The sequence below is a fragment of the Ornithorhynchus anatinus genome, chromosome X1 (genome assembly GCF_004115215.2).
Source record: "Ornithorhynchus anatinus isolate Pmale09 chromosome X1, mOrnAna1.pri.v4, whole genome shotgun sequence".
Lineage (NCBI taxonomy): Eukaryota > Metazoa > Chordata > Mammalia > Monotremata > Ornithorhynchidae > Ornithorhynchus > Ornithorhynchus anatinus.
In genome coordinates this window covers 107,849,565-107,874,985 of record NC_041749.1, presented here as the reverse complement: position 1 = coordinate 107,874,985, position 25,421 = coordinate 107,849,565, and the positions used below count along the sequence as shown (strand labels likewise).

Here is a 25,421-nt window from a genome sequence, read left to right as displayed (position 1 = left end):
ATGGCTGCCTTCACGTCTACCTCCTTCCTCTTGGCAGTGCACTTCTCCACGTTCAACTCAGGTGAGATTCCCTTGGGTCTTTTATTCCACCGGGAGCGGAGGAGTGACGCGCCGTCGGTCGCAACGGTTCCTCTCCCCGGGTTGAAGCGCCGGGTTGGGAGGGCTACCAGAGTGAGCCAAATGGCAACGTGGAGAGAAGTTCTGCGCCTGAGTCTGCGGTGGAAGGAAGGGGGAGGAAGAAAAATGTGGCTGCCTGATACCCGCCTGTTTAGCCAAGTGTTAAGAGCAGATACCCTCTTGATCCGAGGGTCTGGGTCCCGGCCGTAGGTGCCCGCTCCTCCCCCCCGCCTCAGTTCCCAGTTGGGAATCAAGCCACCGTTCCCGTCCCAACGGCCACGTAGGCCGGACCGCCGGCCTCGCTCCCCCTGGGGCTCCGATGAGAAGCGGTTTGGCCTAGTGGATAGAGCACGGGCCTGGGAGTCAGAAGGTCATGGGTTCTGATCCCGCCTCTGCCACTTGTCTGCTGTGTGACCTTGGGGAAGTCACTTCACTTCTCTGCGCCTCCCTTACCTCTAAAATGGGGGTTAAGAGTGTGAGCCCCATATGGGACAGGGACTGTGTCCAACCTGATTAACTTGTATCTACCCCGGCAATTAGAACGGTGTTTGGCACATAGTAAGCTCTTAACAAATACCATCATTATCTTATTATCATTAAGTACCAGAATAATACTACTACTAATAATAACGTTGGTATTTGTTAAGCACTTACTATGTGCAGAGCACTGTTCTAAACACTGGGGTAGATACACGATAATCAGGTATGAGGCTCACGGTCTTCATCCCCAATTTACAGATGAAGGTAACTAAGGCACAGAGAGGTTAAGTGACTTGCCCTCAGTCACGCAGCTGGCAAGTGGCAGAGTCGGAATTCGAACCCATGACCTCTGACTCCCAAGCCCGGGCTCTTTCCACTGAGCCACGCTGCTTCTTAGTATGAGACCCCAGAACTCCCAAGTGGAGCTGGAGAGAACCCAGATTGAGTCCCTTGGACCGGTCTCCCTGTCCCTCCCCAGTACTGCAGTCACTCACCTCCGGCCTTGGATATATGAAAACTCCTCGCGGATTCGAGGCTCTCCCACCGGCTTGACTCCCGCTTACTTCTCCACTCCTTTCTCTCCCTCCACCCCGTCTTACGTCTCCCAAGCAAACCTTCTAACCGTCCCTCCGACTGTCGTTACTCCCCCCCGTCTCTCCGTGTTGCTCGGGCTCCCTTGCCTGGAACTCCTCCCCGCACCTCAAATAATGCTGGTATTTGTTAAGCGCTTACTACTCAAATTCACCAAACCACCACCCTCCCCTCCTTCGAAGCCACCTCTCCCAGAGGGCCTTCCCAGAATAATCCCCCACTTCCTGCTCGTGTCACCCCAACGGCTATCCTTAGCACCGATGTGGATATCTGTCTACTGATTTATTTAATTGGCTACTCCCGTCTATCATCTCTATCGATTGTACGTCCCCAAGGGCCCGGTCCAGTGCTCTGCACATGGGAGGAGTCCAACACGGCACTCTACGGGCCGGCGGATGCGCGATACGGTGCTCCAGACATTGGAGGCCCTCAGTACGCTGCTGGACACGTAGTCCAGAGTAGGCGTACGTTACAATCACTCAAAGATGCTTAGTAAAGTGGTTGCACAAAGTGATGGTCATTAGTGGTGATGATGATGATGATGAGGCCAGGGTCCATGTCCTATTCTCCCTCCATCACTCCTCTTTATACTTCTGGTACTTGTTAAGCGCCTACTATGTGCCAAGCACTTTTCTAAGCACTGGGGTAGATAGAGGTTCATCAGTTTGGACACAGTTCCCGTCCCACGTGGGGCTCGCACGCTTAATCTCTTGAGAAGCAGCGCGGCTCAGAGGAAAGAGCCCGGGCTTGAGAGTCGGGGGTTGTGGGTTCTAATTCCGTCTCCACCACTTGTCAGCTGGGTGACTTTGGGCAAGTCACTTCGTTTCTCTGGGCCTCAGTGACCTCATCTGTAAAACGGGGATTAAGACCGGGAGCCCCACGTGGGACAACCCGATAACCTTATATTTACCCCAGTACTTAGAACAGTGCTTGGCACATAGTAAGCACTTAACAAATGCCGTTATTATTATTAATAATAATAATAAGCCCCATTTTCCAGATGGGGCACAGAGAAGTAAAGCGACTCGCCCACGGTCACAACAGCAGACATGTGGCGGAGCCGGGATTAGAACCCAGGTCCTTCTGACTCCCAGGTCCGTGCTCTATCCACTACACCACACTGCTTTTCTTTATGCCCGCAATGGGGGCTCAGTCAACACTGAGCCACCGTGCCAGGTCCTGCATGTAAAACTCTCGCTGCGCTCCTATCACTCACCTACTCGCTCGCACTGTGGACCCAAGCAGCAACACGGCTGGCAGGGATGGGGGGAGGTGGGTGCCACTCGGCAAACCACCATCACTGCGACCGATTCCCCTCCCCCAGGTTTCCTGCCCCGGCGTACTTCTGTCGAAACAGAGTAAGCGCTTACCAAATACCGACGTAATTGTTATTAAGTCCTCAATAAATACCACTGATGGATTGCCACCCTGTTATAAAGGCTACCCGTTCCTCTCTGTTCACTGCCACAGCAGAAACTGAAGGAATTTGCTAGAAAGCAGAGAAACTGTCCCCGGGCAAGAAATTGGTCTTGAATTATTTATCGAATTATTTACTAAAATCACCGAGAAAGGAACGGAGGGGGAGGGGTAACAAAACAAATCTTCCCCTCTCGATTCCCAAGGCCTTCTCCTGTTCCTGCCTCAACCGGTCACTGGTACTTAACCCTTCTGGTTCCGTCACAGAGTGCTTCCGACCATTCGTCCGGCACTACGAGCCGGTGACCTATGACCCAGCGGCCCTAGAGAAGGCAGCCCACAGGACCCGGAGAGCAGCCGACGGGGAAGAGGAGCCGATCCAGCTAGAATTCCCGGCGTATCAGAGGTACATTATTCCCCGGGGAGGCGGAATAATGGCCTGCCGTGTCAGACCTTCAAGCCCTACCCTCCTCCTTCCTCCCCCTTCCTCCAGGAGCAAAGTCGGCCCGGTGCGTTTCTAATCTGGCTTCACCCCGAGATTGCTCTGCATTCGGGCTTTCCGCAGAAAGAGGCTCGCGTTCTCTTGGCCACATTATCCTCTTCGCTTCCACCAGAATGAGTCTAAATTCTCCATGCCCCAAGCTGTGTTACCTCCCTCGGCAACCACCAACCTAATTAGAAAGAATGCCTGCTTATTTTTCTCTTTTGATCAACATAGTGGGAGATGAATGATCGAGCCACAGAAAAGAGACATTATCCCAGGGGGCACAGAGAAAATAAGCTCAATTATTTGCTGAACTTAAATGAGAGAGAGAGAGAGAGAGGAGGGAATAATAAAACAAGGCTTTTTTATGATATTTGTCAAGCACTTACTATGTACTTACTACGTACTTACTATTTGTTAAGCACTTACTATGCGGAGAGGCAGCGTGGCTCGATGGAAAGAGCACGGGCTTGGGAGTCGGAGGACCTGAGTTCGAATCCCAGATCTGCCACTGGTCAGCTGTGTGACTGTGGGCAAGTCACTTCATTTCTCTGTGCCTCAGTTACCTCATCTGTAAAAATGGGAGTTGAGACTGTGAGCCCCACGTGGGACAACCCGATAACCTTATATTTACCCCAGTACTTAGAACAGTGCTTGGCACATAGTAAGCACGTAACAAATACCATTATGATTGGTATTATCACTTGACTTCTCTGCGCCTCAGTGATCTCATCTGTAACATGGGGATGAAGACTGTGAGGCCCACATGGGACAACCCGATGACCTTGTATCTACCCCAGCGCTTGGAACAGTGCTCGGCACATAGTAAGCGCTTAACAAATGCCAACATTATTATTATTATTATGTGCCAGGCACTATTCTAAGCGCGGGGGGGCGAAGCAAAGTAATCAGGTTGGACACAGTCCATGACCCACGTGGGGTTCGCAGTCTTAATCCCCATTTTTCAGATGAGGCACCTGAAGCACAAAGAAGTGAAGTGACTTGCCCAAGGTCACAGAGCAGAGGAGTGGCTGAGCCAGAATTAGAACCCAGCTCCTTCTGACTCCCAGGCCCATATTCTAACCACTAGATCACTCTGCTTCTCTGACCTCCCCTCTCCCAAGCCCCGACAGCTTCCTCTCAACTGTTCCCATGCAGGCTCTGGCCGAAGATTCCAGACCATCCTCATCCTCCACGTGAGCATTTATCGAGCGCCTCCTCTGTGCCACGGTGCACCGTACCGGGTGTCTGGAGGCATCGTAATGACGATACTAAGCATCTCCCATCGGGAAGGGTGGGTGAGCCTCGGTCCTCAGATTGATTAGACTGTAAGCCCGTCAATGGGCAGGGATCGTCTCTATCTGTTGCCGAATTGTACATTCCAAGCGCTTAGTACAGTGCTCTGCACATAGTAAGCGCTCAATAAATACTATTGAATGAATTTAGGGACCGAGAACCTGCACAGGGGAGTTGATGAGAGGGCTAGTGGCTTAGCCAGTGCCTCTTGCCCTCTCTCTCTTCCCTGCCAGGCAGCTGTGCACCCGCTGGGGCACAGAAGGCGATGAGCAAGTAATAATAATAATAATAATAATAATTCATTCATTCAATAGTATTTATTGAGCGCTTACTATGTGCAGAGCAGTGTACTAAGCGCTTGGGATGAACAAGTCGGCAACAGATAGAGACAGTCCCTGCCGTTTGACGGGCTTACGGTCTAATCGGGGGAGACGGACAGACGAGAACAATGGCACAAATGTTGGTATCTGTTAAGCGCTTACTATGTGCAGAGCACTGTTCTAAGCGCTGGGGAAGACACAGGGGAATCAGGTTGTCCCACGTGGGGCTCACAGTCTTAATCCCCATTTTACAGGTGAGGTAACTGAGGCACAGAGAAGTGAAGTGACTTGCCCACAGTCACACAGCTGACAAGTGGCAGAGTTGGGATTCGAACCCATGACCTCTGACTCCAAAGCCCACGCTCTTTCCACTGAGCCACGCAGCACATAGTTAAGAGTATAAAAAAAAGACCTTTGAACGCAGAACCCATTTATGGCCCAAGGGACCAGCATACTGCCAACGACGTGCCATGGGAACATAACCCAGCCGGCGGTAGCCACCGTGATCTTCTCCACCCACGCCGGGCAGCTATTTTTCAGGATTCCTGCCGGGCCTGCAGAACTCGTGGAAGGTCAGGAATCTTCAGCATTGAGGGCATAGCTAGTCCCAACTGGCAGAATCACGCCTAGAAGCCGGATCATCCGATTCCCAGAGCAGTGCTCCTTTTTTTTTAAAAAAAAAAGGTTTTTGCTAAGTACTTACTACGCACCGGGCACTGTACTAAGCGCCGGGGTAGATCCAACATCGTCGGGTTGGACACAGTCCCGGCCCCACATGGGGCTCCCGGTCTTAATCCCCATTTTACAGATGAGGTGACCGAGGCCCAGAGAATAATAATAATAATGTTGGTATCTGTTAAGCGCTTACTATGTGCAGAGCACTGTTCTAAGCGCTGGGGAAGATACAGGGTAATCAGGTTGTCCCACGTGAGGCTCACAGTCTTCATCCCCATTTTACAGATGAGATAACTGAGGCACAGAGAAGTTAAGTGACTTGCCCACAGTCACACAGCTGCCAAGTGGCAGAGCTGGGATTCGAACTCAGGTCCTTCTGACTCTCGGGGCCGGGCTGTATGCGCTAGGCCACACTGCTTCTCCTCTCTTTCCACTGAACCGAAAGCAAAGAACATATAATGGGAGTTGAAGATACGGTCTCTGCCCGTAACAAGCACTTACAATCTAATGCCGTCGGTTTATGGACAGACCTGCCCGTGCCCCCGGAACGGGATGTGCGGGGAGAGAAAATGGCGGCAAGGAGTTCTGGTCAAAACACAACTCAGAGGGCACTTCTGGCCCAGGATCAGCCCCAGAATTCACCCCCGGTGTCTGTCCCAAAGGTTCACCCCGGACCTGCGGGACTCGGGAGCTTGATCAGGTCAGCACAAAGCAGACCCCAGCTAGCTCTCTGACCCACCCCCGCTCCCGCCAATAACACTCCGAGCAGAAGGGTTTAACCCAGCAATCTCACAAGAAACTCAGAAGCGTCTCCAGCCACTGTTATGCTGGGGCTGGGATGAGCCCAGTCAGCCGATCGATCATGCTTACTGAGTGCTTACCGTGCGCCCAGCCCACAGTGAGCTTACAGTCTAGAGGGGGAGGCGGACGTGAATATAAATGAATAAATTACGGATGCGTACACAAGGGCTGTGCGGCCGAGGGAGGGGTGAATAAAGGGTACAAATCCGAGTGCAAGGGCGACACGGAAGGGGGTGAGAGGAGATGAAATGGGGGCCTAGGCAGGGAAGGCCTCTTGGAGGACGTGCGCCTTCAGGCCTAGGCACAGGCTTGGGATCAGTCGGACAGGACCCGCATTTCTGGCCCGGGTTCGATCGTCCCGCTGCCGAACCCCTGACCTCGCTTTCTGCCGAAACCGAGGGAGATGGAGGGGCTGACGCCTTTTCCTCATTTTCCAGGGTGTTCCGACTCAGCCTGAGGCGCAACCGTGAGGCTCTCTCTGACGACTTTGAGCTCATCAGCACGGGGACCACGGAGCCCTTTGATGCGTCTTTCCTCTATTCAGGGGAGCTGCGAGGTACCGTGCTACGCGTGCTTGGGACCAGAGAGGAGCTCCCGCCTGCAAGGGGCGGAGGCCCTAGTCACAGCAGATAGCAGGGGGCCGGGGGCTGGGAGGGGTGGGAAGCCGGTGGTTCGAAGCTCCTCGCATTCCAAGATTTATAATTTCAGGGATAGAACATACACACACACGCGCACACACTAGTCGGGAATTCTGTCCATCCGGCCAGCCCTGCCGGACCGGGAGCTCCTCGCAGGTGAAGCCCAGGCCCGCCCCATCTGCCTTTCCGGCCAGAAGCTCCCTGAGGGCAGAGACACATCTCTAAGGGGAACCGCCGGCATCCAGCAAAGCTGGGCCTCGGTGACCATCCCACCTGAGTGCCCTCTGAGGGGTGGCCCAAAGGAAGAGCCCCCTGGATTCTTCCCGTGACTTTCTTTGCGGAACAGATGAACCGGGCTCTTCCTGCCACGGCTCCGTAATCCGCGGTGTCTTCGAGGGTTTCATCCGCACCCAAAACGGCACCTACTACGTGGAGCCCGCGGAACAGTCCCCGGGTAACCGGACGGGGCCGACTCCGTCCCTCATCTACCACCAGAGGGATATCGGTGAGTTTGTCTCAGTTCCCCTTGTCCCGTCCCCCCCCTCCCCGGCTCTCTCCCGCCCCAGAGAGGGGCTCCCAAACTCTTCACCTCCCCCGCTCACATTTCCCATGACCACAGGTCCCCGTTCTCCCCCACCTCCACCCCCCAACCGGCGTCCGTACCACATCGTGCTGTTTAGGCCCCATGGGCACCTGCGTGCTGCAGATCGTTTCGGGGGCCCCAAGCGCCCCCTCCCCCCGCTCCGCCAACCCAGATTTCCCCCGAGGGCTCCCAGAAAAGTCGTAGGAAGGAGAGTCGACTGGTCTTCCATTTTTTGCAGCCTAGCCGCCCTCCTTCTTCGGAGCACCCTGTCTGATTTCTTCTGGGCTTGGGATTCCTTGACCCAGCTCAGATCCCTTAGTCCAAATCGGTTTGGATCCCCTGACCCCGGACTGGGCAGAACTACGGACGGGGCGCCATTCTTCACGCTAAGGGACCCCCTTCGTAAACACCTCCCGCCAGAGGTCTCCGGGCCAAAGTGCCGACTCACCTACCCAGCAGCCCCTCTCGGCTTTGCCCAGCGATGGTGCCACTGGCTGGACTGGGAACCCAAGCACGGGAACCCTAGAGCACATAATAATAATAATAATAGTACTTGTTAAGCGCTTACTATGTGCCAAGCACCTTGCTAAGCACGGGAAATGGTACGAGTTAATCCGGTTGGACACACTCCCTGTCGCACATGGGGTTCACAGTCTTAATCCCCATTTTCCAGATGATGTAACTGAGGCCCAGAGAAGTTAAGCGACTTGCCCAAGGTCACAACAGCAGAACTGTGGCGGAGCCGGAATCAGAACCCAGATCCTTCTGACTCGCGGCCCCGTGCTCTATCCACTAAACCGCGCTATTTCTCTGCTCTAATCTGGGGTTTTAGCTTCCTCTTCGCTTCCCGCTACACCCCTACATGCACGCAGTACATACATACGTACCCAAACTCCGCCCCATTCACCGTCCCTGAGGGGCCCGACTCTCTGACCTAGTTCTCCAGGGAAAGAGATTCCGTGGCTTTTCTGGAGTTGAAGGGTCCACACCCCATCCCCACCCGACTCCGGGGAATAACACGGTCCACGAGCCTGTCACCTTCTCCACTTGCGCGGTAGATTATTCCCGGTTGCAAGACTTGCGGTTTCCTTGTTTGAAGCTGACGATGAGTCCAGCCTTGGAGACTCTCCAGACGGAGCCAGAGTTGGAGGTAAGCTCTCCCGCCGGCTGGGGAGGGGAAGAAATCAATCAGTGGTATTTACTGAGCGCTTGCTGTGTGTAGAACACCGTACTAAACAGTTAGCACTGTACTAAGCAACCCAGTGAATGAGCCTCTAGTTTACCTTGAAAGTATCCCGTCTTCTCCTGGCCCGCTCTGTGACCCGCATGATTTGATCTGCCCCTCCCTGATGGCTTTTTCTAATAATAATAATAATATTGGTATTTGTTAAGCGCTTACTATGTGCACAGCACTGTTCTAAGCGCTGGGGGGAGATACAGGGTCGTCAGGTCGTCCCACGGGAGGCTCACAGTTAATCCCCATTTTACAGATGAGGTACCTGAGGCACAGAGAAGTTAAGTGATTTGCCCACAGTCACACAGCTGACACTTGGCAGAGCCGGGAGTCGAACCCAGGACCTCTGACTCCGAAACCCAGGCTCTTTCCACTGAGCCACGCTGCTCAATCAGTGGCATTTATCGAGCACTTACTGTGTGCAGGACACTGTACCAAGTGCTTGGGCGAGTACGCTGTAACTGAGTTGGTAGACGTGAGCCCTGCCCGAAAGCAGTTCACAGACTAGATATATTTTCAGATATCTGCTGAAAATCCAAAATGTTCTTTTAACCGGGAGGCTAGGGCACTTCTCTGACCTAGGCTTTAGTCAGACCTGCATACGGGGTGTATAAAGGAGCTAATCAATCGATAGGATTTATTGAGAAGCAGCGTAACCTGATGTAATTTATTTTCCAGCGACTCCCCCTCTAGACCGTAAGCTTGTTGTGGGCAGGGGGATGTGTCTGTTTAATGGTGTATTGTACTCTCCCAAGAGTTTAGTACAGTGCTCCGCACACAGTAAGCGCTCAATAAATACGATTCAACGAATGAATGAGTGACCACGGGTCTGGGAGTCAGAGGAACTGGGTTCTAGTCCGGGCTCTGCCACTTGCTTGCTGTGTGACCTTGGGAAAGTCACATCACTTCTCCGTGCCTCAGTCACCTCACCTGTAAAATGGGGAGTAAATCCTCCTCCCTGCAACCGAGACCGTGGGACGGGGACCGTGTCCAACCTGGTAAGTACCACGGTGCAGTGGAAAGAACACGGGCTGGGGAGTCAGAGGACCTAGGTTCTAATCCCGGCTCTGCCAGTTGCTTGCTGTGTGACCTCGGGAAAGTCGCTTCCCTTTTCCGTGCTTCAGTTTCCTCATCTGTAAAATGGGGATTAAGACTGCGAGCTCTCTGTGGGACAGAGAGAAGCAGCGTGGCTCAGTGGAAAGAGCACGGGCTTGGGAGTCAGAGGTCATGAGTTCGAATCCCGGCTCTGCCACTTGTCAGCTGTGTGACTGTGGGCAAGTCACTTCTTCTCTGTGCCTCAGTTACCTCATCTGTAAAATGGGGATTAAGACTGCGAGCCCCACGTGGGACAACCTGATTCCCCTGTGTCTTCCCCAGCGCTTAGAACAGTGCTCGGCACTTAGTAAGCGCTTAACAAACAAATACCAACATTACGACAGGGACTGTATCCAACTAGATTATCTCATACCTACCCCAGCACTGAGTACAGCGATGCCTGTTTGCTTGTTTTGAAGTCTGTCTCCCCCCTTCTAGTCATTCAATAGTATTTATTGAGCGCTTACTATGTGCAGAGCACTGTACTAAGCGCTTGAATGTTGGTATTTGTTAAGCGCTTACTATGTGCAGAGCACTGTTCTAAGCACTGGGGTAGATACAGGGTCATCAGGCTGTCTCACGTGAGGCTCACAGTCTTAGTCCCCATTTTCCAGATGAGGTAACTGAGGCCCAGAGAAGTGAAGTGACTTGCCCACAGTCACACAGCTGACAAGTGGCAGAGCCGGGATTCGAACCCATGACCCCTAACTCCCAAGCCCGTGCTCTTTCCACCGAGCCACACTGCTCCTCTGCGAGACTGTGCTCCTCTTCTAGACTGTGAGCCTGTTGTGGGCGGGGATTGTCTCTCTCTGTTGCTGAACTGTACTTTCCAAGCGCTTAGAACAGTGCTCTGCACACAGTAAGCGTTCAATAAATACGATCGAATGAATGGCACAGAGTAAGCACTTAAATATCACAGTTAGTATTATGAACTTGTATCTACCTCTGCCCTCAGACCAGTGCTTGACAGAATAGTAAGCGCTTAACAAATACCATTGAAAAAAGAAAAGGAAACCTGACTCTGTACAGAACACTCTACTAAGTACGTGAGAGAGGACGATAGTGCTAGTAGGCATGATCCCGAACCTCAAGGAGCTTACAGTCTCGAGGGGGAGACACTCGAAAATAAATTACAAGTCAGAGCATAAAGGTATTCATTCATTCATTCAATGGTATTTCCTGAGCGCTTACTATGTGCAGAGCACTGGACTAAGCGCTTGGAATGGACAATCCGGCAACAGATAGAGACGATCCCTGCCCATTGACGGGCTTGCAGTCTAATCGGGGGAGACGGACGGACAAAAACAATAATGTACCTCCGTATCTGGAGAGAGGGCAAGGAGCTCGTGGTGTGGGACAAGGTCAGTGGAAAAGCCGGCTCACAGCTGGCAGACTTAGAAATCTGCTTCCACTAATCCTCAGAGCAGATAATCCACTCGTGGATAATAGTACTCTAGGCCGCAGATTCGTGGTGGGCGGGGATCGCCTCTACCAACTCTGTTGCGCTGTAATAATAATAATGTTGGTATTTGTTAAGCGCTTACTATGTGCCGAGCACTGTCCTAAGCGCTGGGGTAGACATAGGGGAATCAGGTTGTCCCACGTGGGGCTCACAGTCTTCATCCCCATTTTACAGATGAGGGAACTGAGGCGCAGAGAAGTGAAGTGACTTGCCCACAGTCACACAGCCGCCAAGTGGCAGAGCTGGGATTCGAACTCATGAGCCCTGACTCCAAAGCCCGTGCTCTTTCCACTGAGCCACGCTGCTTCACTCTCCCCGAGTGCTTAGTCCAGCGTTCTGCACCCAGGAAGTGTACAGTAACTGTGAGAAGCAACATGGACTAGTGGATCTACAGCCAGGGCCTGGGAGTCAGAAGGACCTGAGATCTGATTCTGGCTCCGCCACCTGTCTCTGCTGGGTGACCTCGGCCGAGTCGCTTCACTTCTCTGGGCCTCAGCTATCTCATCTGGAAAATGGGGATTAAGACTGTGAGCCCCATGTGGGAAAGGGACTAAGCTTGAACCCACGCCAGCGCTTAGAACAGTGTCTGACATACAGTAAGCGCTTAACAAATACCACGATTATTATCATCATCATTATAATGTGCTCAGTAAATACCACTAATTGATAATAATAATGTTGGTACTTGTTAAGCGCTTACTATGTGCAGAGCACTGTTCTAAGCGCTGGGGTAGATACAGGGTAATCAGGTCGTCCCACGTGTGGCTCACGGTTAACCCCCATTTTACGGATGAGGTAACTGAGGCCCAGAGAAGTGAAGAGACTTGCCCACAGTCACACAGCTGACCAGTGGCAGAGCCGGGAGTCGAACCCATGACCTCTGACTCCGAAGCCCAGGCTCTCGCCACTGAGCCACGCTAGAGCCCGGGTTTGGGAGTCAGAGGTCGTGAGTTCTAATCCCGGCTCTGCCACTAATCAGCTGTGTGGCTTTGGGCAAATCACTTCACTTCCACTTCTCTGGGCCTCAGATACCTCATCTGGAAAATGGAGATGAAGACTGGGAGCCCCACGTGGGACAACCTGATTACCTTGCATCTACCCCGGGGCTTAGAACGGTGCTTGGCACATAGTACGCCCTGAACGGATGCCATCATCATCATCATCATCATTATTATTATTATAGGAAAGTGCCTGTATCTCTTTAGCTGACCTTGTCTTCCCCTCAGCAGGAAGCGGGCCCAAGGCAGAAACGCAGTCTCGATTACTCCAAGACATCCTGCCTTATGCATTTCAAGGCCGACTACTTGTTCTACAAGAGGTTTGGGAGCTTGGAAATGGTGGTGGCTCAGGTGAGAGAGAACTGGGTGGTTCCCAAGAGAATGTCAGGGGCGGAAAGGGGGGGTCTCTTTGGCCCAGCCACCCAATCAGGGTCAGCGTTCCCCGCTTCCGAATGATTGGGGCGAGGGGGGCGGTCACACCTGCAGGAATCTGTACTCTGAACCTTAACACCCAGAGGGAAGCTGGGCGACTAGAAGCGAAATAGATTCGGACAGATCCACGAACGAGCGGTCCCTAAGGGGTCACCAGAGAGGTAAGCGGGGGTGGGGGTGTCGGGTGGTCCACCGCTAACCACGAGGATGAAGGTCCAGGAGGGCCACTGACGTGTTTTGCCCTCTCGAGTGTTTAGTACAGTGCTCTGCTCACGGTAAGCGCTCAATAAATACGACTGAATGAATGAATGGATTTCTTCCAAAAGCCCCGGTGCCACCGTCGGAGACGGTGAACGCAGATCTGAGACAGAGAGGCCTAGCCCAGGGTCTGATGATTTTGAAAGCCAGCCAGCCAAAGCCTTCCGTGTCCTGAGCCCGCTAATGGAGCAGGGGAGGAAGTTCCTTCCATCCCCCTGCCCCGATGCTTCTCCCCTTAACCCCACAGGTGGCCAGCTACGTGAGAGCCGTGAATGCCATATATGAAAGCACCAACTTTGCCGGGATCCGACACACAGAATTCAAAGTGAAAACCTTACACGTGAGAGCAAGGCCTCCCCCCCCCCCCCCCCCCCAACGCCCCCGGGGACAGACAGGGAAACAGGGCAAGATAATTATAATAATGATGGCATTTGTTAAGCGCTTACTAAGCGCCAAGCAGTGTTCTAAGCCCTGGGGTAGATATAAGGTGATCAGGTTGTCCCACGTGGGGCTCACAGTCTTCATCCCCATTTTCCAGATGAGGGTAACTGAGGCACAGAGAAGTTAAGTGACTTGCCCAAGGTCACACAGCAGACCCGTGAGATGGGACTTGGAGGGTAGAAGGTATGGGGGGCGTGGGGTTCTTCCTTTGGGCGGGGGGGGGGGGCCTCTGGAATCAGCCCCTTCATGGGGTTGGCAATAGGGGAAGGGCCAAAAGTGGGGGTTCCTGTCCATTGCAGTGGAGGAGGAATTGGGTGAGTGGGGGAGGTCTTTCCTGGTCATTAAGCTCACTTCGGACAGGGAAAGTGTCCACCAACTCTGGTGTTTTGTACTCAGCCAAGCATTTGGTACAGTGCTCTGCACACAGTAAGTGTGCAGGAGAAGCAGCGTGGCTCAGGGGAAAGAGCCCGGGCTTGGGGGGGTCAGAGCTCATGGGTTCTAATCCCGACCCCGCCACCTGTCAGCTGTGTGACTGTGGGCAAGTCACTTCACTTCTCTGGGCCTCAGTTGCCTCATCTGTAAAATGGGGATTGAGACCGTGAGCCCCACGGGGGACAGGGACTGTGTCCAACCCGATCTGCTTGTATCCACCCCAGCGCTTAGTACAGTGCCTGGCACACAGTTAAGCGCTTAACAAATGCCATCATTATTAATTATCATTATTAGTATTAAGTGTTCAATAAATACCGTGGACTGACTGACTGGAGGCCAACGAGCATCCAATGCTTCACAGGTATGCCCATGGGGCAGCAAGCTAAAGGGACAGAAAAGACTGTAAGCTTGTTACGGGCAGGGAACGTGTCCCCTAGTCCTGTTGTACTGTCCCCTCCCAAGCACTGAGTGTAGAGCTCTGCACATATTAAGCGCTCAATAAATATCACTGATTGACCAGAGGAAGAGATTGAAAGGGAGGTAGGGGGAAGAGATGGAAGGGAGAAGCAGCATGGCGTAGTGGATAGAGCACAGGCCTGGGAGTCAGAAAGTCATGGGTTCTAATCCTGACTCCTCCACTCGTCTGCTGTGTGACCTGGAGCGAGTCACTCCTCTGGGCCTCAGTTCCCTCCTCTGGAAAATGGGGATTGAAACTGGAAGCCCCATGTGGGAGAGGGACCGTGTCCAACCCGACCTGCTTGTCTCCACCCCAGCGCTGAGTACAGTTCCTGGCACACAGAAAGCGCTTAACAAATACCACAGTTATTAAGGGAGCTGTTATCGGCCCCTTTTCCGCAGGTTGTCCAGGAAGAGGATGCCACCGGGCCCACCCACTCACCCTTCATTGGCCCCGAAAAGCTGCTGATGCTGCATGCACGCACCAACTGGGACGGGTACTGCCTGGCGTACCTGCTAACCGACCGGGACTACAGCGGGATCCTGGGGATCGCGTTCAACGGGCAGCCCGGTCAGCCTGAGGAGGGGAGGGGCCGGGCCCCGGGCCGGGGGGCAGGGAAGGGACGACAAGGGCAAGAGAAGACACGGTCCCCACCCTCACGGAGCTGACGATCAGACGAGGGAAGACAGGACCAGACGGACAAGACGACCGAAGTCACTGATGACCGAAAAAGGGAACCTACCGGATCCTCTTATAATAATGTTGGTATTTGTTAAGCGCTTACTATGTGCAGAGCACTGTTCTAAGCGCTGGGGTAGACACAGGGGAATGAGGTTGTCCCACGTGAGGCTCACAGTTAATCCTCATTTTACAGATGAGGTAACTGAGGCACAGAGAAGCGAAGTGACTTGCCCACAGTCACACAGCTGACAAGTGACGGAGCTGGGATTAGAACCCATGACCTCTGACTCCCGGGCCCGTGTTCTTTCCACTAAGCCACGCTGCTTCTTTACCCATCCAGGCATCAGTGCTGTAAGAACGGTCAGAGCCAGCTAGAGTTAATCTGGGAAGCCTACCTGGGGGGGGGGGGGTTAAATTTGTACCCAGATGAGGAACGTGGCTTGGCAGACAGGAGTGGGGAAGTCACTTCACCCGTGGTTGGGGGTAATGGCCCAGGCGAAGGCTTGGAGGGCCTGAAACTTTGGGCCATTGCCGCACTGAGTCCAGTCCCAAGTGGCGGCCCCCTCTCCTCACCTCCTTCGTTGACCTCTGGCTAGCAAGTGGGCAAGGAGGAGAGGGAGAAAGAGCGAGCGAGACAGAGAAGGGTCTGGGAAGGGAATCCATGGAATTGCTTTTGAACAAGGAATGTGCATTAAGCGCTTAGTCCAGTGTTCTACACGCAGTAAGCATTCAATAAATAGCACTGATTGGTTAACTGATTGACGGGCTCGGGGAAGCCAAGCTCCAGAGCTGGTTCCCCAGACGGGCTCTCCTTCCTCCCAGCTCCTCTGGGCGGTTCCTCAAGGTTGGGGGGGGCGCTCACCTGATGCCTCCTCTCCCACAGGGGACTTGGGCGGTATCTGCTCCCGATACAGGATGTTCCAGGGTACACCGAGGTCTCTGAACAGCGGACTGATCACCCTGCAGAAATATGGCCAGTACTTACCGCCCCGCATCGTCCACCTCACCCTGGCTCACGAACTCGGTCACAGCCTGGGGGCCCAAGTGAGTGCAGCTTGGCAGATGAGAACGATTACCTCGCCACTCTCACTGTTTTCTCCCACCTGGGCCAGTGCCTATCTGCAAGGCTATAGCATGATCTGATAAAGAAGGGGTAAGAGGAAGGAGGATTTAGGGAAACTTCTGAAAAAAAAAACAACCCTAAATCTACGGACGGGCAACTGGTAATCATCCACGCTGTTTGACGGGAACGTGAAGTGGGGCAATAGCAAATGGGGGGACGGGGAGTGGGGTGCACCTTGATACCTGAGCCAGTTGAACCTTCGGAAGCCTCTGTGAGCTGTTCGTGCCGCTCAGGGGGGCAGAGCACCAAACGAAGCGCTTGGGAGAGCACAACATAACAGAATTAGCAGATACGTTTCCCGCCCACAACGAGTTTACAGAGGAGACAGACATTGAAATAAATTACAGATGGGGGAAGTGGCAGAGTATAAGAATATGCACAGAAGTGCTGTGAGGTTAAGGGCGAGGTGACCGATCACATTGACTGAGCGCTTTCTGCATGCAGAGCACTGTACTAAGCGCATGGGAGAGGACCATTTAAGAGAGTTGGTGATTATCAAAGTGGATGATTGGAAGTGGCTTCTGTATGGACAGATTAGTTTTGGGGTGGCCTGGGACATTTCCCCCCAGCACTGAGGTACGTGTCTTTCTACTTGACTATTTCCCCTATTTGTCATTTATTTTAACGTCTGTCTCCCCCTGTAAACTCTAAGGTCCCTTGGGTTTTTTGGTGGTTGGTTTTTTTTCCCCTTGTGGGCAGGGATTGTGTCTACCAACTCTATTTTACTGAGCACTTTCCCGAGTGCACTCAGTATGGTGTTCAGCACAGAGTAAGGGCTCAGTAAATACCACTGAGTGAAATTGAGTGAATGATTGGCAGCGGGCAGATGGGGGAGGAAGAGTATTGGCCTAGTAGAAAGAGTAGAGACCGCAGGCTAACCCCCGGGAAAGAAGCCCTGACCTTGTGGAAAGAGCAGAAACAGGGGGTTAACTCCTCTCTCTGCAGCAGTAGCATCTGTTGAACACCTCCTAATAGCCCTCTAATAATAACAATAGTCTTCGTTAAGCACTTACTATGTGTCAAGCACTGTGGTAGATACAAGATAATCGGGTCCCACATGGGACAAGTAGCGGAGAGAACAGATATTGAATCTCCATTCACAGAACTGAGGCCCAGAGCAGTGAAGTGACTTGCCCCAGCTCACACAGCTGGCAATAGCAGACCCAGGATTAGAACCCAGGTCCTCTCAGGCCCAGGCTCTTTCCACGAGGTCATGCTGCTTCTTGGCACGCCAAGTACTGAACTAACCACTTTCTGTGTGTGGAATCCTGTACTGGGTACCCACCGTGTGCAGGGTCCTGAACTAAGTATTTTCTGTGGGCAGAGTGCGGCACTTGGCACTTACTTTTGTAGTAATAATGATATTTATTGAGTGCCATTAGGTACAAGGTGTGGAACTAAGCACTTGGTCAGGAACAACAAAAAGAAGGGGCAAGTTCCCTGGCCACAGAGAGCTTACAAGCTAACTGGGGAGAAAGAAAGAAATCCAGAGGATTGTACTGGTGCCCACCATGCAGAAATCCCTAAACTAGATGGATAAAGACGGCCCCTGCCCTCGAGGAGCTTACAATTTAATACGGGAGACAAGTGGATACAAACTGCCAAACGCACGGTCGGCAAAAGAGCAAGAGCACTGACGCGTATGCTTAATAAAAGCGCCCTGCACACGGTAAGCGCCCGATAAGTACCCCTGGGGGATCGATGCAAATGCTAAAAACAAAAGTAGGCAAATAATGGATAGATCGACACACACACGAGTGAGGTGATGGATGACATCAGATGGCCCAGAAAGTGGGGAGCGATCAAGAAAGGCTTTAGAGGAAGCGAGGGCATTCTAGGCAGGGGTTTCCCTGCTGCCCATCTCCTCCCCATCCGCAGGGGGTCTGTATACGTATAGACCTCTTGTCTACCGACTGACTGTTGAATTGTACTCTCCCAAGTACCCTGCACACTGATGGGTTGATTGGGGAGCTGGAGAGGGGCAGGGACTGGCAAAGGGGGTGGGTGCGTGCGTGTGTTTTGGGGGAAGCATTCTTTTTCATCGCGTTCTAATCCGGGGAGAGGGGCGGCACTGTCGTTCCAGCATGACGAAAGTGAGGAGTGCGCGGGCTACGGCACGGACACCGACAGGGGGAACTATCTGATGTTCGGCCAGGCCACGGACGGCGAGCAGCCCAACAACGACCGCTTCTCCCCGTGCAGCATCGCCTTCATCGGCAGGATCCTGCGTGCCAAGAAGGACCAGTGTTTCGTGGGTACGCAGGGCCCCGCGCTCAGGAATCCCACCCAGTCGGCGCCTCTAATCCCATTCCCCGAAGAACACGGGGGGAGCGGCGTGATCTAGCGGAAAGAGCCCGGGCCTGGGAGTCAGAAGACTTGGGTTCTGATCTCCGGCTCTGCGACGCGCCTGCTGTGTGAACTTGGGCAAGTCACTTCACTTCTCTGAGCCTCGGTTCCCACGTCTGTGAAATGGGGGTTCGATACCTGTTCTCTTTCCTACTTAGATCGTGAGCCCTGTGTGAGACAGGGTCTGTGACCTGATTATCTCGTATCATCCTCAGCGCTTAGAACAATGCTTGACATTTAGTTAGTGCTAAGCAAATAACACGAGAATAATAGTAATCTTTTCTCTGAGAACCACCACAGCCTACTGCACTAGCCGAAGTAGAACCCAACCCGCCGTGACCTGTGCTTATAATTGTGGTGTTAAGAACTTACTATGTGCCAGGTATTATACTAACTGCAGGGACAGATGCAGTAAATGCAGATCGGACCCAGTCCCTGTCCCACACGGGGCTCACGGTCTAAGTAGGAGGGAGGACAGGTATTGAATCCCTATTTTACAGATGAGTAAACTCAAGCGCAGAGAAGTCAAGTGACTTGTCCAAGGTCACACAGCAGGGACGTGACAGAGACGGTACTGGAATCCAGATCCTCAGACTCCCGGCCCCGGGCTCTTGCCACTAGGCCATGCTGCTTATTTTTGCCATCCCCACTAGAATAGACTGGACACTTACTGGGTAGAGTATAGTCCTGGGTACATGGGGCTCACCCAGAAGTAAAATAACACACCTTCCCTACCTTCAAGAACTCACGGTGTAGGCAAGTTGACATGAATTGATCTCCCCCACTACAGCATAAGCTCCTTGAGAGCTCTCCCAAGCACTTAGTATTAGGCTCTTCGCACAGTAGTTGTTCAATAAATACTATGGATTACCCCCCGTAGTTTAAAAAGATGGAAGAGTGTAAATAAATGGAGAAGTACATATAACCAAAGTCACACCAGACCCAACCCGTACCCGGAGCTCATCTCCGACACTGAGGTTCGGCTGAGGGAAGCTTGGGAGGGGCCGGGAGGGTTACTGGTCTCGACATCTCCAGTTCTTCTGGGATGGGCTAGGGGACCAGAGGTCAGAGGCAAGGGGATGGGCTAGATGACTTCTCCCATGGGCTCCCGTGGGGGGGAGAGGTGGAGGGGAGAGGGAAAGGGGTTTCCCCCTTGCAGCAGAGGAGACTCCCGCCCTGTCGCCACCCCAGAAACCGACCGGCCCATCTGCGGAAACCGCATCGTAGACCCAGGGGAGGAGTGCGATGTGGGCGCCGACCCCACCGACCTCTGCTGCTACCCAGCCGGCCAGTCAGCGGGTCGCCAGTGCCGGCTGAAGCCAGGAGCGCAATGCAGGTCCAAGCCGGGGCCCAGGGAGGGCAGAAGTGGAGAGGGGAAGTAGCTGGGGCCACCAAGAACCTCCGGGGCCAGGACGCGGGAGGGGTTTTAGAGCGCTAGCAATCCCAGGACTCCCCCATCTACACACCCAGCTCTCCCTCGAGTCTCCCCCAAGAGTTGAAGCCAGAAGGGCCAGATTCTCATTATGAGCTGGGGCGGGAAGAGATTTTAGCAAGAAGGACAAGTCTGGGAAGTGTGGGATGGGCAGGCCACCCAGAAGCTCCCGGGTCTCCTCCGAGCGGGGAGCCTGGGCCAGACGGCCGTTGGGGTGGGAACGGCAGCTTCACCCCCACCCCTAGCTGAAAACTGAGGGGGAAGGGGGAGAGGAGGACACCCGACGACCCTCACGTCTTTAACGAAGAACCGATTCTCCACTCCGACCCGTCCCCATCCCCTCCTACGAGCTCTGACTGGGGATGTGGGCATCCCTTTGGCATCTAGCCCAAGCCAGGGCCCGTGTTGTGACCGCGCCTGCACCCACCACCCGGCTGGCCAGCCGTGCCAAGAGGAAACGGACTGCACCCGAGAGAGCGCCTGCCCGGGAGGCACCGCTGCCTGTCCAGACCCCTCCCCCAAAGATGACTTCACCCCCTGCGGCCTGGGCACCCGGCTCTGCCTTGGTGGGGTGAGTGGATCCCAGAGTTCCTGCGTTGGGGACTGGCGGCGGGGGGGGGGGGAGCCATGATATCCTCCCGCAGCACCTTCATATCCAATATCTCATATTCCCCTCACAACATCCCTGTGACAGAGGAAGGGGCAGGTATCATCACCCCCATTTGACAGAGGAGAAAACTGAAACCTGGGGAGGTTGACTTCCTTGAGATCACCCAGCTGGGTCTCCCCTCAAACTGTCTGTCAGTCAGTGAATCGTATTTACTGAGCCCTTACTGTGTGCAGAGCACCGTACTAAGCATTTGGAAGAGTACAACGTAACAATGAAAAGACACATTCTCTGCCCACAGTGAGCTTAGAGTTTAGAGGGGGAGACAGACATTAATATAATAAGTAAATTACAGATACAAACATAAGTGCCGCGGGACTGGGAGGGGGGATGAATAAAGGGAACAAGTCAGGACGACGCAGAAGGGAGTGGGAGAAGAGGGAAGGCCTCTTGGAGGAGATGTACCTTCAACAGCGCTAGGAGAGCAAAAAGTGCGGGCTGGGTTATAGCAGAAGAGTAGTGAGGTGAGGTAGGAGGGGGCTGGGTGCTTGTTTTTTACAAATATTTGTTAAGCGCTATGTGCCAGGCACTGTTCTAAGCCCTGGGGTAGATAAAAAGGTAATCCGATTGGACACAGCCTATGTCCCTCATGGAGCTGGCGGTCATAATCCCCATTTTACAGATGAGGTAACCGAGGCCCGGAGAAGTGAAGTGACTTTCCCAAGGTCACCCAGCAGACACGTGGCAGAGCCGGGACTAGAACTGACTCCCAGACCCGTGCTCTATCCTCTAGGCCACACTGCTCCTCCTCCTCCTGGACAAAAGGGTGCCCTTCCTGTCAATCAGTCGTCTCTACTGAGTGCCTACCGTGCACAGAGCACTGTACTAAAAGCTTGGGAAAGGCGGTAGTGTTTGAAAACACCATCCTTTCCTTAATGGCCTCCGGGGATGGAGACCCCCATCCGCTTCCCAAATCACCTGCTCCAGTGTTTCATCCCCCCCGGCTAGTCAGGAAGTCTTTCTTTATGACCAACCACAACCCCTCCTGCTGTAGTTTCCATCCCATATCCCCTGGTCCAGTCCTCAAGAGATGGAGGTCAGCTGGGTTGGGTTTCTTTTTCTTATGGTATTTGCTAAGCACTTATTATGTGCCAGGCACTGCATTAAGGGCTGGGGTAGATACAAGCTCATCAGGTTGGACACAGTCCATGTCCCACATGCGGCTCACAGTCTTAATCCCCATTTTATAGATGAGGAAACTGAGGCCCAGAGAAATTAAGTGACTTGCCCGAGGTCACACAGCAGACCAGTGGCTGAGCCGGGATTAGAATCCAGGTCCTTCTGACTCCCAGGCCCGTACTCTATCCCCTAGGCCATGTTGGTTTCCTGGGGAAACCCCTCGAGAAATTGGAAGACAGGCAGCAATTCAATCCCCTCACCCTCTCTTCTTTGGGCCGGACGCCCGCCGGTGCCTTTCTAGGCTTCCACAGCTCTCCCCTGGACCTCTCCAGCAGTCTCACATCCTGTTGGAGAGAGTACAGATCTGAAGAGTCCTGAGACCTGAGTTCTAGTTCTTGCTCTGACACTTCAGACAAGTTGCTTACCTTCTCTGGTCTCCAGTTTCCTCATTTGTACCATGGGGAGAATAATATCCGCCTCACATTACTTCCAAGTGATGTTGAGAGGATAAAATGAGGTAATTGAGGTTAAGGTGCTTTGTGAAATAAGTGCCCTTCAAATTGGAGGTATCATTATTAAATCATTATGCCTGATGTCCACTAGGTAGGATGCCAGTAAAGGACAGTCTGAGAAAGAAGTTCAGTTTTCCAGCCTCCCCTACCAACAGATAGTAGAGGGGGGAAGGAGGCTTCCTTCTTAAAAAAAAAAAAAAAAAAACTCCCTAGGCTTATACCTAGGGACAAGTAGACAGACCACACACTTGGCTGCTCTAATGCCAGCTTTCTCACTCTACCTCCATCTCGCTGCCGACCTCTCACCCACACCCTGACTCTGGCCTGGAATGACAATTACTCTCCCCCCTTCAAAGGCTTACTGAAGGCACATCTCCACGAGACCCTCTTTTCCTTTTCTTTAACCCCCTTCTGCATCATCCTGACTTGCTCCCTTATTCATCTCCCCTTCAAGCCTCACAGCACTAATGTACATATCTGGGATGTACGTATTTATATTGGTGTCTGACCCTCTCTTCACTGTAAGCTCGTTGTAGGCAGGGAATGTTTCTTTGTTACCATATACTCTCCCAAGGGGTTGCTCTGCAACCCAGGAAGCTTAATAAATACGACTGACGACTGTACGTAGGTCACCAGGCACAAGGGGTTAAGGGCAGGGACCAAACCTGGACTCATGACCCTAAGGCAGGCCCAGCCTTCTTCCTTGCTGGCTAAATTTTGTATTGACGGGGCCAGAGCCGAGCAGCTATAGTGAGTGGCCTTGAGTTGCATAAGCCATCAAATTCCCGACTCCCAGCAAGAACAGCCCAGAAAACCGTCAAATCGGTTCTCCCCGCCCCCTGACCTTATGCCTTAAGGACAGCAAGGGAAGGGGGGCTGGGGTAGGAGGACAGTGGGAGGATGAAGTGATTGAAGCCCTGTTCCCGTGCCTACAAGCGCTGCCATGGCTCCCTCTGCCTCCGGCACGGCCTGGAACAATGTGACTGCGCCAGCAGCTCCATGCGTGAGAAGTGCCACCTCTGCTGCCAGCACCCAGGTACGCAGAGCCTTGGCCCCCTCCACCCGCCTTCCCCGATTCCCCGGGAGGGGAACAGTGGAAGATAGCTCTGGGTGGACAAAAGGGGGACAAGGGAGATTCGACCAAATAAGGGACTGTTTGGATGACGTCGACCAGGTTGTCCCTTTGGGGTTCAACCCACTGGACGGGGCTACGCTCGGCAAAGGCCGCTCCTTGGGTCCAGTAGGGACCCCAGCCCGTGGTATCGGGTCAGGGAATTGGGAAGGGATGGGGAGAGGGGGCCTTTTTCCTTCCAGGGGCAACTAAACCAGCAAGGTTCAACTCTGGCTGCCTGGAGAAGCCCCGACGCCGCCGTCCCAGTCCCGTGACCTTCCACCCCTCCCAGGGAAGCCCAACTCCTGCGCCAGCACCACCTCGTCCGTCCTGGAAGCCGAATTCAACGGCAGCCGGATCCCGCTGGCTCCAGGCACGCCCTGCTGGGACCGCAGCGGCTACTGCGACCGGCTCCACGTCTGCCGGCTGGTGGATGACGACGGGCCCCTCGCTCGGGTCAAAAACGCCATCGTGGGCTTCGTTGAGCTGGAGGACGCGGCCGCCTGGATGAAGGTCGGGATCCCTGGGGAGGCTTTGTCCTCCTGCCCCACTCTGCCATCCTGGCCTCACCGTGTGTCAACTGCAATGCGTCTAATGCCTCGTAAATAGCCACTTCCGCCGAGAAAGTAGGATCTCACCAGTAGAGCGCTCTGTGCTCGCTCATTTGAGCTGCTTTACTCTCCTGAGCAACTCCTGATGAATGGTTGCTTTTCCACACACCTGAAAATGGCCTAGCGGAAAGACCACGGGACCGGGTTCCAATCTCCGCTCTGCCGCTTGCCTGCTGGGTTACCTTGGGCAAGCCACTTCACTTCTCCGAGCCACAGTTCCCTCATCTGTAAAACGGGGATTCGATACCTGTCCTCCCTCATGCTTAGACTGTGAGCCCTGTGTGGGACAGGGACTGGTCCAACACGATTAACCTAGAATAGTGTTCGACACATAGTAAGTGCTTCAATACTATCATTATCGTGAAAAGGTGTAGTATGGGGAATACAAAACAAATGCATTAAAAAAAAAAAAAAAGCAAGGCACGTACCTTGGAACCCAATCTGAACGGTTGGGCCCAGTTTGGGCCACTGGGGAAACTGGGTCCTTGGGGCCTTAAGGGTGCCACTTTTGCAAACTGCAATGTGGGAGATCAGAGAGAAGGCACACTTGCTGCTGAAGAGAGGGATTTGGGTGGGCTGAACTGTAAATTTGTTTCTGTCAACTCACTTCGGATAATCCAGAGTGGATCATCCTCACGCCAACGGCACAACTGAGCAGTGCTCTTTCTGTGTCCATCTCGATTTGCTTGTATCCACCCCAGCGCTTAGTACAGTGCCCGGCGTAAAATTAGCACTTAACAGATGCCATCATTATGGCCACATGAGGTCGACTGGGACTTTCTATGGGTAAAGGCTGCAGGTGCCAAATTTTGACATCGGGGCTTCTCCTTTCAGGCTCGCTGGTGGGCGATCCTCCTGGGCATCCTGACCCTGGCAGCCCTGATGGCAGGCACCATCTTCCTCTTTGGAAGGACCCTGGACACTGAGGCAGGTAAGAAACCAGGTCCCCTGCCCAAGAAAAACTCCCAAATGTGTGTGGGTGTTTGAGGGGAAGGGTAACGGTCACAAACTGGGGGACAGACACAGGAGGGAACAGAAACATGCGGGAGACTGACACCTGGAGGCATCCCCAAATGCCCTCCGAGGGGGCCCCGGCCTAGATCTCCCCCCACCCCCAACCGGAGCCCGGCCCGACGACGTGATTTGTCCCTTCCCATTCCAGGCCTGGAAACAAAGAGCGGCTCGGCGGAGCCAACTGAGCCAGATCCCGGGCCAAGCGTCACCACATTCTGGCAGCGGGAGATCTATGTCCAGACCTGTGTGGAGCAAGAGACTATCATAGAGCTGACTGGGGGGACCCACTGAGGCCACCCCAGACCCTAGAGCTCCACAACTTTCTAGACCACCCTCCCTTAAAATCCAGAGTACACACCTTTTCCCAGGGAATCCAGCCGGGTCCCCATTTCCCAGGGAAAGCGGGAAGACTGGGAGCCCCGTTGTGGGACGAGGCCCGCTTCCGATCCGATTATCTTGAACCTACCCCCCCATTCTCAGTACGGCGGTTGGCCCAGTCAGAGCTCAACAAATACAATTATTAAGAATGATTGAGGCTATCAGACTCACGGGCGGGCAGCAGACCAGCCAGCTGAATCCCTCCCCCAAAGCGCTC

At 53.6% G+C, this 25,421-nt stretch overlaps 1 protein-coding gene across 1 annotated transcript; it reads left to right on the top strand.

Annotated features, from left to right (window-relative positions):
* Positions 1–25,316, top strand: LOC114806495 (disintegrin and metalloproteinase domain-containing protein 10-like). Its single transcript, XM_039910279.1, has 16 exons — positions 1–61; positions 2,872–3,010; positions 6,618–6,736; positions 7,165–7,323; positions 8,460–8,551; positions 12,422–12,541; positions 13,128–13,220; positions 14,612–14,780; positions 15,775–15,935; positions 18,098–18,269; positions 19,552–19,696; positions 20,180–20,363; positions 23,027–23,126; positions 23,494–23,714; positions 24,647–24,743; positions 24,975–25,316. The coding sequence occupies exons 1-16, from the start codon at positions 1–3 to the stop codon at positions 25,115–25,117; spliced, it is 2,175 nt and encodes a 724-aa protein (XP_039766213.1). The 3' UTR covers positions 25,118–25,316.
* Positions 25,317–25,421: the final 105 nt, after the last annotated feature.